This window comes from Nematolebias whitei, chromosome 14 (assembly GCF_014905685.2).
Source record: "Nematolebias whitei isolate Nwh7 chromosome 14, NemWhi1, whole genome shotgun sequence".
Lineage (NCBI taxonomy): Eukaryota > Metazoa > Chordata > Actinopteri > Cyprinodontiformes > Rivulidae > Nematolebias > Nematolebias whitei.
In genome coordinates this window covers 40,778,516-40,798,510 of record NC_056511.1, presented here as the reverse complement: position 1 = coordinate 40,798,510, position 19,995 = coordinate 40,778,516, and the positions used below count along the sequence as shown (strand labels likewise).

Sequence of the window (19,995 nt, the reverse complement as noted above, 5' to 3'; positions counted from 1 at the left end):
GTGTCTACAGTCTTTGGTGAAATGTGATGCTGAGGCACAGCAGAGAGGGACGGGGCAGCACAACAGTTTTTTTGTACAAACTTTAAAGTCAGTTTCATCATCCTCTCAAGTTTCATCTTTGATTTTATATCTCAGATAAACTTTCACTTCATTTCTGCATATCAGTTCAACGAATGTTTGACTGAAGGAAAGTGGAAGAACAAAGATACATAAATTACGGCTTCCAGTTTCTGTTTTTTGAATTAATAAACCCTAACTCCCATGTGTTCCCACTATCATCCATGTAAGTGAGATTCTTCATGTACTGCATGAATTCACAAGAGCGTCCGGTCCACTTCCTGTCACTCAATCTGACGATGGCTCCTGCTGTCAAATATCATGGACCTTCTCTGAGGCTGGTAGAAGCAGCTGGTTGATGTTTCCAGTCTCTGCCCACTCTTTGGAATAGTCATTTTATTCTGAAGAGAAATCCCCTCAGGCGTCCTGAAATTTTCTGCCATCTCTTTAGAAAAGACGTTCAGCGCTGCCGTATCATTCAGGCTCTTGATGGAGGACAGGAGCTTACCGTCGTCTCCTGATGGCGGATAGTCCATGATGGGGAAAGGGGGGCTGAGAAGGATGAGACTCTGAGGTCTTTGTCGGTTCCTGAAGGATGGTCTTTGTAATAAGGTCCCTCTGTTGGGTCTGGGGCAGTCCACGAACACTTCCAGACTGGGGGCATGTCTCCTGGTTATGACAGGCAGCTCTGGAAGGGTTGCGCTCCTTCCAGACTCTGCAGATTTCTGAAGGTTTGGAGTTTTCTGGTGTTTGAGACCGGGTTCTTTATTCTCCAGCTCTTCCTTCAGATCCATCATCATCAAAGGAAGAGCTGTGCCGCTTGGCTCTACGTTTGTTTTGGGACATCCCTTGTCTTGTTCCTTCCCTGCACTGGTATCGCCCTCCTGCTTGGTCTGAGGTATCTGGCTGTACTGCACCTTTGGAGGGACGACAGGCACGGCTCTCACCTGGCACTTTTTGATCATGAAGGTTGACCTCACCGACGACACGCTGACCGGGGCCGAGTTTCGACGAAGAGGCGCCTGCCGATCGTTCAGAAACAGGTCCAAATCCGATCGGCCTTTGGTCCCAGGTGAAGCTAGTAAACCTTTCTGACACGAGGAGGACTCTGAGGAGTTACAGTTCTGCTGATTTGAAATATCTCTTATGTAGCGATGGCTCAGGTCTAAGTTGAGTGAGCAGGGCCTGTTTTTAGAGAAGCGGCTTTCTTCTCTTTTCTCGGCCACAGCCGTCTCGAAAGACATTTGTCTGTTGAACCTCTGAGATGACGCTGCAGTTTTCTGTTTTGCTGAGCTGCCCTTTGCTGTCTGAGGTTGTGTTGAGTTACTGCTCAAACTCAGCTGAGTTGTGGGCAAATGTGTCCCTTTAGTTTCTGAGTTGATGCTCTGAGGAGGACTTCCTGAAGGTTGTTCAGTTCTCCCAACGAAGGACGGTTTGTTGTCATCACCTGAAGGAGAAGTCTTCCCACCTTCTGAACTCTGAGTTTCTCCCTTTGAGCCGAAGGGGGACAGCTGGTTGAACAACTCCTCTATATCCGGTGAGTGGAGAGGACTGGTGACCCACTGCTTGGTGGAGCTTAGATCCTCCCAGGGCTCCACCAAGTCCAGCTCCTCCACCTGGTCTCCACACCCCTCCTCATCGTCTGGCACTTCCACTGAGTTGCGTTTCTCCTCTAAATGAACAGAAAGGCTTTGACTCACTTCCGTCTCTGGGTTTAAACTTTTCTTTGCTCCATTATGAGGACTTTCTTTGTCCTCATTTGGTCCTTCTTGTTTCTGAGATGATCTGTCACTTGAGAAGCATGCAACCTGTGGAAGATCTTTTATTGTGAAAGGGTTTCTGATTTGATCTAAGTTGGTTTCTTTGAAGGAAGGTGGACACTGCTTGATGTAAGCTGAGTCATCTTTGTTTAAAGCTGGGACTTTTTGCCTAAATGGCTTCTTCGTTGCACCCAGAATGTCAGCAAGCTGGACGTTAGGAGCTTTTCCGCCAGAGATGACGTCAACGTTTTTGTGAACACAAACTAAGAGGTCCGGTTCTGATGGCTGTTTCTTTTTGGAGACAGACCAGGAGGCTAAAACCCGCTCACCCTGCGAAACGTTTAATGATGGCTCCCTGCACAACAAAGACAGAGACGGAGAACTTCGACTTCGCTTTGACTTGACGTCCATCGTTAACTTGGTGTTCCCACATGTGCTCACTGAGGTGAAAACAGGTTTATGAGTTGAATCCAGAGCGGCTGGTTCAGACTCCATTATCTTTAACTCATGCTGGAGGTCTTCTCCTGTTGATGGTTTGTGATCCTGAAAGACATAGACGTAAACAGCTAAAGTTAAATAACAGGTCACGGTTTGACTTGAAATGTCTAAAACAGAATGAGTGGGTGCGCGCTGGAAAAAAATGTAGATCAAACTGTGTAAAAACACTGACAACTGAATTGATAATAGTGAGAACTAGAATAAACCACAACATTAAGATTAAATTATTAATTCACACGTAATCTAACAAGTTCTGCACATTCTGTGTTATTTTCTTGTAGCAAAAAGTTTGGCTCATTCGGGAAATGGGTGCTAGGACTTTTACGGACGTATACTTCTCAAAATATTCAACTTTATTTATAAAAAAAACTTTCCCTTGGAAATGTGATGAGATCTTGTCAATTTAAAAACTTTTTTTTTAATTATGCTTGTGCTCTATACTTTTCTTGTGCTACACTTTGTTTTTTAGCTAGACAGCCGTTTGCTAATTTTAGCTTTCAGCTATTATTTTGTTACTTTTATCTTATAACTATTATTATGCAACTTTTAGTTATTAGCAATTTTGCTACTTTACACTTTTATTCTGTTACTTTTAGCACTTAGCTAACATTTTATTCTTTTTAGTTTTTACCTTGCATTTTTCTTGTTTAGCTTGTCTTTCTCTTTTTTTTAGCCTGAAACTAATCTCATACTTCTTTTATGTGCTTGTGCTTTTAACTTTAAACTTGTGTTCTGCTTCTTTTAGCTTTTTGCTAACACTTTACTCTTTAGCTTTTAGCTTGCTTTTTTAAAAACTTGTTTTTAGTTTTCATTTGTTGTTCCGCTGCTTTTAGCTGTTAGCTTGTGTCTTTTTTTTTTACCTTTAAGCTAGTTTTCTGCCTCCTTTAGCTGTTAGCTTGTGTTTTTCTTTTTTAGCTTAAAGCCAGTGTTCTGCTTCTTTTAGCTGTCAGCTTAGTTTTTTTTTTAAAAACATTCCCTTTCAGCTTTTTCAGTAAACTTCAGTAAAGGCATTCCTCAGCTTTTAATCTGTATTTTCTAGTTTTATTTGGCATTTCTTACATTTTACAGCTCAGAGATGAAGCTAAAAATATAACCAAGAAGCAGACTATTTACTATAAAGGTATACATATTTAAACAAATTAAAGTTTTTAATTTAGAAATATAAATTTCATTGAATTTGTTCTAACAAACAGCACACAAATCTTGTTTCCAGTTAAACTAAAACCTGTATCAGTTTAAACATTTTACCAGTTTTGTGTCTGGAGGACGGTTGTTTGTTTCGTCTCCAGAAGGGGGCGCTGCTCTTTGTGCATTGAACAGTTCCTCCAGTTCAGAGGTTTTCTTCTCTCCTTCACCTTTTGGATTGACCTCTCTGCTTGAAACTGTAAAAAAATAAAAAAAAAAGGCACATTTTTGGTAAGAACGCTGAAGGTAAGAACAAACCATGTTAACACCCGATTACAGAAGGTGAGCTCACCTTTTGGTGATGCTCTAGAGGTCAGAGCTTCTGTGTGCTTCTCTGTTCCTTCCTGCTTCTTTGGCTCCAGCAGGGGGAACGTGTTGCTTTTCTTAATGCTGCTGCTCTGCTCCGAGGGCTCTTTGCAAGGCTTCAGGGTGGCTGCCTTTTCCTTGTTATGTCCCCTGCATGGCGTGCTGTTAGAACTGATGACAGCTGACACACGCAGCGGGACGGACACGGCGAAAGGCTCCGAAATGTTGACGGCTCTGCGTTGGTGCCTTGGTGAGGACTCCAGAGGGAAGAAGCTTCCTGGGAACGAGGGCCGGGAGGAGCCCGAGTACAGCATCCTTCTGTTCTTTGGAGACGTGGGCTTGTAGCTGCTGACGTCGTCGCCTTTGAACACCTTAAGCTGCTCTGGGAGTGTCTTCTGAGAGGGCGAGGAAGCTCCCGGTGAGTCTCTTTGGTTCACGCCAGAGCTCCAGCTGGCTGCGGCACCGCCAGCTTTCTTCCCTTTAAAGTCCCAGTTTTGGTCGTGTTCACTCAGGTCAAGGAGCGAGTCGGATCCCAGGGTTCGGGATTTTACATCAGGGATGAAAATGTTACTGGAGCCACCAGCTGGACTGCTGCCGCCAGGTCTGTCATCATCTGTGTGATTCAATATGCACAAATTACAAAGTGCCCTGTTATAGAAGAAACTCAGTTCCACAATGAGACAAAGAGGACATCCCAGCATTTCAGCTCTCTGTTAAAACCATATAAACAAAAGATTTGGCTTCACCTGGTGGTAAGGACTCCATGCTCCTGGACGGACGCAGAGCTGCCTTATCTGCAGAAGAAATGCAGTAACTCAACATACTGTATGACTAATTTGCACAACATAGATAGTAAAACTTATTCTAGTCTTACAATTTCCAAACATATCTGGTTAAACTACTAGTCTCACAGTTAGCCCTTGAATTTAGGATTTTGGTACCTACGTTAAGTGGGCACTGTTTTATTTAATCAGGGAGCTCTAAATCATTAAAAAGCTGATAACTATCGGCCTCACAGCTCTAAATGGATAATTGGGAAGTTTATGTGTTCTTAGATTAAAAACATGTAAATATTCAACAGGTTTTGAAACAATGTGTACGAAAGGGCACAAAAATGATGCAGACGTCATACATAAACACAAAAAAAGTTATTGAACGCACGCATATTTAGAAACAAACTGATTTTCTGTAATGAAAACCATTGAATTTAGGCTAAAACAAACGCTTGCTTTGCTTTTCAAACCTCACAAAATCTCACTTGATGAGGCACTGCATTGACGCATGAAGTTCAAACTCATTTTTGGAGAGGATATAATAATATGACTTAATTCAACCATGCAGGCCCTCATATATGACTAGAAACATCTCCTATTGCAGAAGGACAATCTCTTGCTGCCTTGATATTTTTGCACGGCTGAGTTTTAAACAGATTTTTATGGAGAAACAGAATAAAAAATGGTATTTTGTTCCTTTTAAATGGCTGATCAACTCACCTCTTCCTCCCTCTGCTCTTATGAACACGCTGCCGTTGCGGCTCAGTTTTCCCTTTGAGTCCACAGATCTTCCAAGGTTGAAGATGGACTTCCACTTCTTTGATTTCCCAGAAAACTTCCTCCTGATAGACAACAAAAGAAGACCATAAAGCCTCGCTCTCCAACACTTTAAAGAGCAAAGCTGTTTGAATACTAGCTGCGACACACGAAGGCTGAACTCTGATCGTACTTGTTGTCCGATATGTCGATGACAGTGTGATAGAGCGTGGCGGTGCTTGCGTCAGGCAGGCTGTTCTCCCTCTGACGTTCTCGATGCACAGGATGGTTTGGACTTAAGGAGCGGGCCCGGGCCTCCTCCAGACTCATGAGCTTCATCGGCCCGCTCTGTCCGCTGATCGGGAGCGTGGCATACTTCTCCCCACACACCACACCTGGTCCTGCCGAGGAATAATCTGTTAGCGTTTTTCCACAGATCAGCAGCAGAAATAGCTTGTTCTCGCTCTTAAACTTCTGACCTTCTTTGGGTTTTACTTGAGCCGAATCGCCGCTGAAGATCTGCTCTGCGTGGTTTAAAATGAACTCAATCACCGACTGCTGGATCCGCACCTCCTGGAAAGCCATGTCTCCATTACCGGATGGAGCTTCGATGTTCTTAGATCTGAGAAGACAAATGATGAATCGTTGAATTTACTCACGCTTCCGGTAACTCTGTGTTCGATGTGTTTCAGGTGCGTTTGAAAAGCTGAACTCACCTTAACAGGTTTGGAGCCCACACCAGAGCCAGGTTACGTGTGTGCATGTTGGTCTGGGAGCTGAAAGTGGCAAGGCGGGCCAAATGCTTAGCAAGGTACTCCAGAGTCCTGCACATGTTTGGACATAAAGCAAAGCCTCTTATACGACAGCAATGTCATTTGGACTCAGACTTGGGGTTTGCATGTTTTTCTTTGAGCGCTGAGAGTAAAAATCGATGTAAAGTTCACCTGAGGTGAGGGGTCGGCAGCTCTTTGACAACACTCTGAACGTGTACAATTCTCTCATGATCTCCATGAACTGAGGCAGCTTCCTGCAAGTAAAACACAAAAATGCACGCCTCAGTGGTGCAGTCTACATTTTTGTAGTGGGTATGCTGTGCTTAGAAAACAAAGTACACCGGTTAGTACAACGCAATCGTCAATTTATTTTGATTTTTAAGCAAATTGAACATTTCCATATTTCTCTGATGCTTATACTTGAATAAATGTGCAGCAAACTTTGTACAACAGTTGGCTTTGTATTAAAAACATGTTATAGAAATGATAAAACTGTATCCAATTAAAACAAGTTCAAGTATTAAGAAGTAAGTACAGAAACAAATGTTCCAAATGTGTTTGTTCTCACGCTCTTTAGGTTTCATTAGTCTTCTTGTTTCTGTTGCAGAGCGCTGCTTTCTTAACCGTGTCGTTACTTCCTCGACTGAAAACGATGATCAGGAGGCCCATTTATACTGATCATCAAGAGATGACTTACATTTGACAACAATAGAGAAGACCTTTTATCTGCACATGCATTGTTCATTAAGCTAAACCCTCTGTCACACTCAGCTGTGCTACATGGAATGATTTGCATGCAAGTGATCAGCGGTTTGAGGTTTTCAAGCTCCCTGCGCTTGTCCTCAATTAAATCTCTCATTTCACTGACAGCTTGGTTTACACAAAGATGAAATCTCTTACAGTCTCTTTACTACTATCTCACCATACCTTATAGTAGTTTTAGAAGGCCTGTTACTTTTATCAAGTATACTTAGGTCACTTAGCATTTCCTTTTCAAATGAGGGATGCTTCTCCATATTATTGATCAAACTTTGCAGTTATCATAAACTGTTTACCATTTTATGATAAATTCTAGCAACGTTTTCTGTTTTGGTAATTACAACTTCAAATTCTTTAACAATAAATTAGAAAACACACCAAGTTACGTGCAAGACTTGATGCCAAATAGTTGTTTAACTTGAAATATGAAGTGGGTTTTCTAAGGATGTGTCTCCTACACGAACAGAATATTTTATTATTTTTCTTTTTATTTAAGAGGAGACGGCCCCAAATATTTCTGTCCGGCTTCCAAGCGGTTTATCTCTATTAAACGTCTATGTATGCTGCTTAGCTTGCACGTTGCTGCTGATCTATTTCATGCTGCTGTGTTTATTCGTACTCATCTGCTCACACAGACTCACGTTCGTGCTGCTGTTCGCTGCATTGTTTTATGCTATTAATGCATAGTGTGTTTTTAGTTAACGTTTTTCTTAGTTCATATCTTTGATCTTGTTACTGTTTTTCTTTTACATTTTAATACTTTTGTTGGATGTAACTGGGACCATGTGTACACAACTTTGTTTCAATGACAAATAAAGAACCTTGAATCCTTGAAGAACATGGCCCAAATGTTAGCGTCACATATTGTGAAGTAAAAAAAATTGATTTGTTAATGTTGTAGTCTTGTGCCGTGTAAATATTTATGCAAACACACACACAAACATATATATATATATATATATATATATATATATATATATATATATATATATATGTTAAAAAGTGCAGCAATCAGCTACATAATGTCAAAACTGATGGATGTGATTTTGAAAACCATTCATTCTAAAAGAGAATTTGTCTTTAGGGCAAACCAAGACAGTTTTGTTTGTTTTTCTTGTTTAATCACTTTTAGATGTCCACTGATCACAATTTTCTTGCCCTGTTTTTCTGACAGCTCAGAACCGCCGGGTTTCACTTTAGTTTATGTCACCAAAAACAAGTTTTACTAATACCAGAGTCCATGCTCAATAATCCAGGTATAAATTGCAACAATTTTCAGCCAGGTCTTCGTGAAGATTATTGAACATGGACTTTGTTGTTTTGAACCAGTTTGACATGACTGTGAGAGGGTGTGACCCAGAGGCCATTTTAGCACCAGCTGTTTTTTATTCACTTTGGTGTAAGCTGTTGGTGGAATATCAGTTTTGTTTGGTGTTTCCTCAGATTGATGAAGCTGATGGAAGGCCAAACGTCTCAGCACAGCAAAAGAAACTGTCCAGATGACCTGACTGAACGTTGCTCAAGTTTTACTAATATGAAGTTTTTTTTTTCCTTTGAATTTTGATCAGAATTAAAAATTGACTTCAGTTGTCTTTGACTCAACGTGTTGGGATTACCATCGACTGAACTTCAAAGTAAGAAAAAAAACATAATTTTTAGGAAAAAAGCACCAGATTTTTGGATCTTTCCGTCTTTACAGAAAACAAGAACTAACGATCTTTCAGATTATTGGATTTCTGAGTGTTGGATTGGATGGTAGAGCTTTAAAAATCAGTTTATTCTGGTCCTGATTTGACTAAATGGCACCTTCCTGGGTATAAGTCTCTACCTCCACTGTGTAAAGAGGTTTTTCCATATTTCTGTCTGTACACAGAGTGGAGGGAATGCACTTCCAAAAATACCAGAACTCTGAATTTTTAAGGCCTGAGACGATGTATGAATACCAAGGTATGCAAATGGCCCGTCAGGGCACACAGCCTGCCCCACAGAATGCCTGGCTCAGCTTGATATTTCTGCTTCCTTCTGCCCAGCTGCAGCTGCTTTCATGTCTCTATTTCATCCAGAAATGAACCCTCAAATCTCCTCTTTAGAACCCAATAGAGATCCAGCAAAACTATGTTAATTAAAGATCTGGCGTTCCTTAAGGGAATGCATATCACCCGCCACGTTTCATTTCAATTCAATTCAGTTTATTTATATAGCGCCAAGTCACAAGAGAAGTCGTCTCAGGGCACTGAACAGAAACATTCATATGTAAAAATAATAATTTAACATTATTTATCTGAGGAGCAGACTGCTTTGACTTTAACTTCATCACAGGACTCTCATCTTGAGCAAGCATGAAGGCGACAGTGGAAAGAAAAAACTAAATGAGGAAGAAGCCTTTAGCAGAACCAGGCTCAGGACAAGCGGTAATCTGCATTGACCGGCTGGGTTTGAGAGGAACATGAAGGAGGAATAGATACACAATGGCAGGTCAAGAATCACGTTAAGATAGAAATAATATCAAATGAAAAGTATTAAATTTTAACAATTCATTTAAGGAAATGAGGTCAATTTGTCCTCCAGTAGACTAATCCTATAGCAGCATAACAAGTGAACCCTAACTATAGGATTTATCAAAAAGGAAAGTCTTAAGACCAGTCTCAAAACCGCACAGTGTGTCAGACTCACGGACAGAAACTGGAAGTTGGTTCCACAAGAGAGGAGCCTGATAACTGAAAGACCTTCCTCCCATTCTGCTCTAGGAACCACAAGTAAGTCTTCAGTCTAGACAAAGTGCTCTGTTGGGAAAATATGGAACAATAAGATCTGTAATATAAAATGGAGCTAGGTTGTTGAGAGCTTTGTAGGTTAGAAGTAATACTTTGAATTCAGTTCTGGATTTGACAGGGAGCCAATGGAGAGAAGTTAAAACTGGAGAGATATAATTGGGACTCCCACTAACTCCAGTTAAGACTCTGGTAGCAGCATTTTGGATCAACTGAAGACATTTTAAAGACGTATTTGGACACTCAGATAACAAACCATTGCAATAGTCCAGTCTAGACGTGCCATTCATGCCACAGTTTTAAACTGAGCTTATCTTATGTTGAGAAATGACCGAGTTACAGCTGTTTTACTCACATTTTGAAAATAGTGCACAGTCTCAAGCTATCTATTAGTGCTCCAAGTATGTGTTGGAGACGACCCTCAGCTGCTACCACACTAAATGTTAGCTCAATATCTGCAAAAACGCCAAAGTTACATCAACTGTTGTGTCTTTAAAACTGTGGCAGTCAGATTTAACCGATTCCAAAATTAGATCTTCATCTAACGATTGCTTTCTGTGAGTTTTAGTAAAAATCCTTCCAAATGTTTTAACAGTGATAAGCTCACACACACACAGAAACATGATCGTCTACTTTTCATCTTTCAGTGGTGAAGTGTGTTTGTAGTTGTGCAATTCATCACATTCTTTGCAGACAGCTCAGATCAGGTCGGGTAAATTCATAAATTCTCTACAGTGGAACTTAGTTGAGAAGCTCAGCGGGAAACAAGGACATGAATAACGCTGACGCAAACACACAGAGCCAGCTTCAGAAGTGTCTCCCTAACGTCTGTCATTAATTTCAATCTGTACAGTGTGAGGGCAGAACAAATCTGGTGGAGACACTTCATTCATCCCCCACACCCCCGTGCAGGTACTCACAGTGAACTTGCTGTACAGCTCGAATGTGAGCAGAGGATTGGGAAGCTCCCTGAAGTAGAGCTTGCACAAGGAGCCCACACAGTGGATGTCCTGGAGGTACACTTCCTTTGTAAGGTCAGGGCACGCCTCGGAGCTGAATTCCTGCCTGCACACACAAACACACGCACCGTTAGCTGAATGAGCAGATTGTTTAGCATCACAGCTACGTTCTGTTGCACCAGTGAAGAGCGCTCACTTCCCAAAGTCGTCGTAGGAGAAAGGAGCAACAACAATACTAAACATGGACACGGTGGGTTCCATGTGCAAGGAAGCAAATATCTATAAGGGTGCTGGTTTATGTTTTTTATAAAATAATCTATTTTCAAATGTTTAATTTAGGAGTTTAATTCGTGGGAGATGTCAGTTTTTAAAGAAAAGCATCAGAAAGTCGCGTACCTGAGGCGCTGGATATTTGAGGTGACTCCAGAAAGTCTGTAGATCCCGTCCACAATCCCAAACTTCTCGATAAACTCTGCACATTCCTTGAGGACCTGAGGAACTTCAGTCAGAAAAAAAACATGTTCAGTCTGTGGGAAGTTTTCTCGTTCTCTTTTTTTTTTTTTGTATTTAACCCCAATTTGAGAAAAGTTAAGGCATTGTTTAAAACAGGTCGCTCTGACAAATGAGGCTTGGTAACTCAACGAGACTGTATAAATAAAGGTTGAACGAACTGTGTAAATGTAAATACAAACAGAACACAATGACTTGCAAAGCTCACAATTTATTCCAAATAGAACATAATTAACAGGTCAAATAAAACAATTTTTTTTTTTTAAATTTCGAGGAAAATGCGGCTAATTTTATGCTCGATGGCAGCAAATCCTCTCAAAAAAGTTGTCCCAGCTCCATGTTTCCCACTTTGCAGCATCCTCTCTTCTTTTAACAACAGCCTGTAAACATGAGGGGCTGAGGAGAACAGCTGTTGGAGGTTTTGGAGGCAAATCTTGTCCCGTTCTGGTCTTATTTAGGATTTTAGCTGTTCAACGGTCCTGGGTCTTCTTAGGTGGATTTTTATGCTGATCATATTGTTTTAAAATCTGTAAACACTGTTTTGCATTGATGATGCCTTTCCAGATGTGTAAGCTGCTCATTGACCTTTTGACAGTTACTGATGTTCTGCTCAAAGTGTTTTGTGATGTCTTGTGGTCTGCATAGCTTCATACTTACTTCTGGAAGTAAGATTGTTCATATCTACCAATGTGTTTAGCTGTCTGCAGTCAGTCCGACACCGGACAACATTGCAAACTGTTATCACAATGTAAAATACCAATTAAACTAATTTATAAATACATTTGTTTATAAAAGTCGATAAAAAGAAAGTGTAAAGGACTAAAACAGCATGCACAGACCAGAAATGGGTATCATTCTATTAAAGTGTGCGGTTTTATTCATGTGCATTTGTAGCTGTAGAAAAGTCAATGCCAGGAGCAGTAATGCACCCCCATACAGTGAGAGAGGCAGACTTAAACTGTGTGCTGATCCCAGGCCAGATGGTTCATCTCATCTTTAGTAAAGGTAACGTGTAACTCATGTTTTCAAAAAATAAAGTATTTTCAATTTGCCTGACCACAGAACGGTCCTCCACTTTTCCTCAGTCCATGTGAAATGAGCTTTGGAGAAGCTGGCAGCATTTCAAGATGGTCTTCACATCTGGCTTCTTCTTTGCCTGATAGAGCTTTAAGCAGCGTTTACAGACAATGATCTGTGAGCTCAGAACAGAATCAGAACCAGACCAGGTTTTAATGGCCCTGACGGCCCAAAGATCAGGAACATCCACCAGACATGGACCTTCATCCTTGTCTTTTGAGCTCAGCGATTTTTACAGATTCTTCTAATCTGTTATGACCTGGAAATGAAGGAGAGTCCAAGTCTTCCCAGTTTTCAATTAAAGAATGTTATTTTGAAATTGTTTGACTATGGTGGCACTCTTAAAACGGGTTGGAGACGCCCACCAGCCGAGTGACTCAAGCAAGTGAACTCCCTGTAAGAGTTGCAAGACGTTCTGGAGGCGTCCTTGTGAATACCGTCCACCAACTAGTTGCCAACGTCTCAGCCCAGTGACATTTTTCCTTAAGTGCTCGTGTTGGCTTCATTCGTAAGACGCACGCTGTTTTGGGTTTAGGACAACGCTTTCGGAAATATTCTCTCGTGCACCCTTCAGCCACAAGGTGTAGAGGTTTTATTTACGTGTTACAGAACGTCCCAACATTTTCAGTTGTGGGGTTTTCAGTCCACGCAGAACATCAGCAGAAGGACACGTGGACGCGGTCGTGCAGCGTGCAGACTTCATGACTTGTGGTTCGTTTCGTATGGATGTCTGTTTTCACCTCCTCAGGGCCGGTGATTGTAGGTGGACGGAGGCAGGAAGTTAAAAATGGTTTGTTTGTTTCAGAGGAAAGTTGACACACCCAGTCCTTGTAGCTGGTATTACTTACGACATTTCCTCTAATAGAAATTGGCTTTTGTAACGTTACCATTGACCTACAACGCTTTTGTAACAGCAGCTCACACTCAGTAAACAACTCTTAAGAACAAATCAACACATTTAGCTGCTGCGTTCGGCTGCTCACTCCCATGCTCGGATTCTTGATGGTTTTATGCACAAAATCAGACTCAAACTTCTTAACATGATTTTTTTTCAAAGAGTGAGAACAAGACGTGGTTCACAAATATAAAAAACAACCTCCAACATTATAATAAATGCCACATCTTCACCCACAGTTAAACTGAGTTTATCCTCACAGCTGGAGCTGAACAGCAGCTAAAACCACTTTTACACAAGAATCATGCAAAATGTGACACAAGCATTAAATTTGCTGTGCTTGGTCTTCATAGTTCTACCCATCTAAAAATCCAAACAGGTTAAATAGTGATTACCGTATTTTTCTGACTATAAGGCCTATACATATTATATAATATATAAGACACACTTAAAATCCTCTAATTTTCTCAAAAATCAACAGTGAGCCTTAAAATCAGGTGCGTCTTATGCATTAATTTTGGTCGTGCTTACTGACCTTGAACTGTTTTTATGTGCTTCAACTGAACAATGTTGAGAATTATTGTGAATGAGTTGAATAAATTTTGACTGTTTTGTTTCGCTTAATGTGCCTTATGTATGAAAACAGACCCGTTCATTGATATTGCGCCTTACAGTCTGAAAACTACAGTAGAATTGCATTATAATTTATATACACATATGTGTTACATGCAAAGTACAAGGCTACTGACAGATAAAAACATATAAACTGACACAAAGATCAATTAAACTGATCGATTGCACTATCATATGATCACGGTGCAGATTCAAGCTCATGTTGGCAGCCATCTTGAAAAAAGGTCGCCATCTTGGATTTTCATATGTTCAATCAGACAGGTTTCCAGGAGTACCCAGAGAAAACCCACACAGACGTGAGGACAACATGCGAACTCCACCCAGAAAGGTCCTTGGAAAAAGCAAACGCTATGAGGTGACAACTCTAACCACTGTGCCACCGTGCCGCCCATTTTAAACCCAAAGAGTTTCAGATTCTTCCGTTCAAATGCTCTTTCCACTGTTATTTTCTCCTGGCATCTTTAAAAAAAAAAAAAAGTTTTTACTTTCTCATATTTCTGTAATTATTTTAATTAACTCCGAAACAAAAATGTAGCATCGATCCACCACAAGCTGATTGTAGATGTTTGATTTCCTCCCCATCACCACAAACACAAACAGTTATTTAAATTCTCATCCTTTCGACGTAGATAATTGAAGATGTAATCGCCTGCCTGTGGTCAAAACGAGGATGATGATGGACGACTCTCGGGTTCTCGCTCAGTGCTTCTCTGTTCCTGCGCTGAAGGAACGTTTTGCTCAGACCGGTGACCAAATATAGTTCATTTTTTTGGACTGATTCATGAAGATAGTTGCACCAAAGTTCAGCGTTCAGCTTTCAATCAGTCCTCATGCTATGTGAAAATTAAAAATTAAATCAAGTTTTGTTTTCTGTATTTATACATGTATATGTATATGTTGAACCAAGAGTTTTTTAAGTGTCAGAACAAATAATAGAAGTAAATTTTTCCTGGTTTATTGAAATGATGTTTGTTTTCTGCTCTGCAGCTTTTTTGTGATTTGCAAAGTTTGTGAAACTGAACAACTTCTTATCTGTTCAATTGGATAGTTCTGACCTTTTGGAGTGGTTATGAATAAACAACATCTTACCTGTTGTAGATGGTTCTTGCAATGGCTTGTTTAAGGTGTCCTGATGCATGCGCAGGTAAATAAATCACAACAAAGTTCAGTCAGGTCAACCAAGAAGAATCTGTCCAGACGAACTGACTTAACACTTGTGACTTGTTTACAGAAATAAATAACTGAATTCTGACTGAAATGATGAACTTAAAACTAATCTGAATCAGCCGAGACCAAAGTAGATTCTTAACACTGCGCTGATCTCAAAAATTATATACTGGTTCATGCAAATACTATTTTATAAGTGTTTACGTTGGTAATAGTTCACATTTTACAGTTAATTCAGGAGATTAGAGGTTATTCCAGCAGAAAGTACTATTTGAATAACGGTAATGTGAACTTGACAACAATGCAAATGTTTATAAACTAGATATTTAAGATATCAGCATCCTGCTTTGTTCTTGGCTCCACTCAGACTAGCTGTAAGCTCATCAGTTCAAGACTGAAATCATTCAAACACTGAAGATGACTGAAGAAGTCTTTTGGATAAAATACGAAACGTGTCACCAAAGAAGAACCTGACTCAGCCTTGTTGGATTCATCCACCTGGATTACTGAGCATGCATCAGGACAAGAGCTATCTACAACAGATAAGATATTGATTGTTTGCAAACTTTCACCATGATCCCATTTCAAAGGATCTGACCTCCTTCTTTATGTTCTGAACGTGAAATCTGCGATAATCAAATAGCTCTCTCTTTAAAGAAAAAACTTATCAGACGTTCAACTAGATTTTCATTCTGAAACAATTTAATCTGCAAAATGAAACAGAAACAGGAACGTATTTGTTTACACATGTATTTCGCTTGTTGATGTTATAGCTTATTTAATCAACAAGTCAATATAAACAACAAAAAATTTAAAAGAAATGTTATTCTATCATTAACTAAAGGCTGAAAGTTTCTTTTTATACTGTATATTTTTGCAATTTTTGGGTGTAACTGGGACTTGAGTACACTATTTTGTTCCACCTAATGTACCACACGTGATGCGAATGACAATAAAGAACCTTGAAATCTACTTTTATCTATTTATGGCCTACATTAGGTGCCTGCAGTCACACGGTACTCCTCGCTCATCAGTGGGATTGTGCACAGATTACATCAGATGACAGAAAGACAGATAATAAAAAGCATCAGCCTGGCACTATCTGAAGCCTGACTTAGAGGATCAGTGAGATTTACAGCTACATTTGATGACTTAATAATAAAAATAGCAGTAAAACCGTGGATTGTTTGTGGCTACGATAAAAAACCAACTGAATATGCAGCTTTGAAAGTTGTGCATTTCTTCTATACTACGGATGAATGTATTTCTGAAGTTCTTTTCATTGCATTCTGCAAGAAAGCTTCACTGCATCTTTAATAAAACTGCAAATTATTAATTATTCCATCTTCTGAAGAAATTATTTATGTTATTTAAGGGCTGGTGTTGCCGTCACATAAATGAATGTATAAAATAAAAGAGTTTTTGAATGAAAATATATTGTATAATGTAATGATTGTTCCATATTTAATCAACTGTATTGACGTTTGGTGAAAAGCGTGCAAAACAATTGTCTTATTTTTATTTTACAGAAAAGAGCGATAAGAATTATTAGCAGGAAGTGCTATGGTCAGGCAACAAATATATTATTTCATCAATAGATATTATTAAAATTTTATGATTTGGTTGAATATAGTATTTTACAAGTCATGTATAGAGCTCATAAAAATATTACCCCTCAAAATATTCAATTAAAATTTGTTAAAGAGCGTCATTATAACCTTAAGGGAAGGGAAATGTTTGTAAATCCTCTATATATAGTCTGAAGGAGCCGCGTTGTAATTCAGGGAATAGGATTGTGGGATTACCTTGATATCACCACAAACATTTCTAAAACAATGTATATGTTTAAAAAGAGGATTAAATTAAAATTGTTGGGGAAGTATGATGAGAAGTGAGGGACGCCTGATGTTTTTGTTTAAGCCTGAGTTGTTGTTTGTTTAAAGTTATTTTATATTTTTTAAAATGAGGGGCAGATATTATAATATATATTGTTCTTGTTTTTTCTGCACCTTTTTCATTCAATGCTTTTTTTTTTTTTTTTGATGATGAATTTGTTTGGTTGGTTTCTTTTAAATGGATGAATATTTGATTTAAAAAAAGACTGCATGTAAAGAACAAAGACCGAAAAGGACGTTTTTCTAATGTTTGACTTGGTTTTGCTGGAAGCACACAAGAGCTTGCATGAGAACAGCTCAGAGAACATGTCTGCTGCTTCCATGACACATGGGTTTGACCCACACCTCCTCCCTCACTTCCTGCTGAAAGCACCGCCCTGCACACTCTTTCTTAAAGTCCCTGATTTCTGCTCACTGTGATTCTTTATTAAAATGTCACACTGGAACACTCCCAGACCAAGGCAGCGTGGAAAAAGGCAACCAAATAAAAATAAAATAAAATTAAACAGCTTTAATGTAATCACCCAAAACTTTGATGCTTTTTTTTTTTCCCTTTTTGTTTGTTTCATTTTTCTTTTTCATGGCTCTTTTTGTCATCTAAAATCAGAAGTTTCACACAGTTTTGTGTCAGTTTGCAAAGTTTGGAACAATTCTCATTGTAGAAAATTGAGCAGATTTAAAAAAAAAACTGTAAGAGCCCCACCCTAAGTCCATTAAATGCAGCCAATGGGTGAATGAATGGCCTTACTAAATGTAAGGCACTCTGATATCACATATAAACATGTGAACAACAGCTTGTAGCAAAGTGTGTTTTCATGGGTTAATAAGATCATAAGCCTTAAAAAAGAACTACTTTTACAGTAAAGGTTTGTCTGAGGGTCAGAGTGAAGGAAATACTCGGTCATGGCTGAGAGCTCTTCGTAGAGCTCCAAGGAAACAAATCCAAACGTTTACCATCTTGTCCTGAACTCTGGAGATGTTCTGTCAGGTCACAGCCGAACGCATTCTCGCTTCCTTTCCTTTTGGACTTCTGCTTGGTCCCTTTATTCTTCATGTGGCTCCAGTTAGTGGTCCGGACGGTCAAAACTCACAGTTCCCCCGGAGCACGTCGACTCATCCATATGACCTCCAGAGAAGGTTGAGATGGTGGGTCCAAAAGCAGGCACGCAGAAATCCCGGCACGCAGCTCCCAAATGTCTGCATCCGCTCGCTCTGACAAACCACAGAGAGCAGCACTGACGTCACTTTTCTAACTTCACCTCCTCTTCTTTCTTTTTTAGACTGTTACTATGTTAGCGATGACTCAGGACGGGGCCTGGTGTGCTGGTTTGCTGAGACAAGGCAGGCTGCTGCTTTATCTCAGCAATGTGCAGAAACAGCATCAGAATCACTGGTTTCCTGTTGTTTTTTTTACTCCCAGCCAGCCTCTCTCTCTCTCTCTGTGCTCCTTTTTTATTTTTATCTCCTCCTCTTTTCCTTCATTCCACAGTCTCCTTCTTTTCATTGGCTCTTCTGTGGCTCAGACGTGCACGCACTTCCCTCATGAACTTTGCTTTTTTATCTCCCTTCAGGATTTTTTAAAACAGTGGTGTGGCAGAGATTTTCAAAATGTTGACACCAGCAGAGAGGGAGAGACAGGGATGAGAGGAGGAGGAGGAGAACAGCTGGCATCTCTTAGTTTAGGAATTACAGGCCTCTTTTATTCTGTTTTTTTTTCTTTGCCACGTTCCCAAAGTTGGAGCGAACGGGAAAGCCTCTCGTTGCCTTCCTGAATGCTCCCAATGTACGCAGCGTTTCCTGTGCAAAGAGCCCGGGCTCAAAAACAAAAACAGACGAGCTCGGAAGGAAGAGGAAAGTGGGAGGTGACTCAAGCGAGGGCCTGAAGGGCACAGATGGGAAATGGAGTGGGGGGGCTGCTGCAACAAGATGGACAACATGTGCTTCTCATTACTAACCTATGCAAATAAAACTTGTCCTCCTAAACTGGACTGCAGCTTAAATAAAAACTCAATTTATTAAGACAGTGCGAGTAAATAACAGTTCCCATTAGAACTCCCCCAACATCTCGAGTATCTAATTTAATTATGTCCCTGCAGCGGACTGCCACGCCTGATAAATCTGTAATGCTCTAGGATAATTCTCACATCTGTAGCCTACTAACTGTGTCAACATGGAAAAAGTGGAGAATAACTGAACTTTTGGTGACTTGATGTAATTAAATACATTTTCTGTCAGTGCTGGATTGTTTGACACCATCACTCATCGCACTAATTCATTATGTTACAAACAGTTTTCATATGGAAGTATTGAGCAGCATGAGGACCTGCCGGTTTGTGAAACGATCTGTGAGCGTGATGCAAAGACTCATTCTGAAAACAGATCAGACTGTCAGCGCTTATGGTCGACAAAGACGTGAGATTCCTCAAACCGCTGACCAATCAAGGAATAAAGAGACAAATCTATCAACTGTAAAATAAATCGAGACATAACCACCTGCTTTCTTCAGCTGATGAGATTTGAAGCCCCAGTTCTTCTTTTACATGTTGGATCATGTCACCCGCTTCGAATGTTATCACCCATTAAATGGTCGTTACCAGTTGTTATCATCCCCATAGGTTTCCTTCAAACTGTCCCTCCTGTACCTCCTAGCAGGCTCAGTAGGTTGTTATCACAGGTTTATAAGGTTAAGGGGTACCACTTTACAATAAGGCTCCCCTTATAGGTGGCTAATAAATAGTTTTTAGATAGTTATTTGTTCTTCTATAAACAATTTATAAATTATTAATAACTGCTTATTATAATAATTAAGGGTGACAAAACTATAGTGAGCCAAATCTGTTCACCTATACAGTATATTTCATCTAGTTATTATAATAAACATTTCTGACTACCTTGTAAGCACAATAAGCATTTGTAAACTTAAGTTTTTAGCATTTAATATTGTACTTTATCACTGCATTATAAGTATTACAGCATAGCCTAAACAATAGGTTTACAAATGTTGATTGTGCTTACAAGGTAGTAACTTAGTCTGAAATATTGAATATAGCAACTCTAGATTAAATATATAGGTGAACAGATGTGGCTCACTATTTGGCAAGAAACTGGTCAGTTTTGTCTCTGTCACCCTTAATTAACGCATAATAAACACTTATTAATGATTTATAAAGTGTTTATAGAGGAATTAACGTATCTATAAACTATTTATTAGCCATCTATAA

The 19,995-nt window shown here is 39.8% G+C and overlaps 1 protein-coding gene across 1 annotated transcript; it reads right to left on the bottom strand.

Annotated features, from left to right (window-relative positions):
* Positions 1-341: 341 nt before the first annotated feature.
* Positions 342-17,969, bottom strand: arhgap31 (Rho GTPase activating protein 31). Its single transcript, XM_037687575.1, has 12 exons — positions 17,729-17,969; positions 10,994-11,096; positions 10,559-10,703; positions 6,280-6,362; positions 6,052-6,159; positions 5,815-5,957; positions 5,529-5,736; positions 5,300-5,421; positions 4,553-4,600; positions 3,793-4,419; positions 3,564-3,697; positions 342-2,360 (listed from the first exon to the last, which is right to left on the bottom strand). Exons 1-12 carry the CDS (start codon positions 17,826-17,828, stop codon positions 342-344), a joined length of 3,840 nt encoding a protein of 1,279 aa, XP_037543503.1. The 5' UTR covers positions 17,829-17,969.
* Between the last annotated feature and the right edge of the window lie 2,026 nt (positions 17,970-19,995).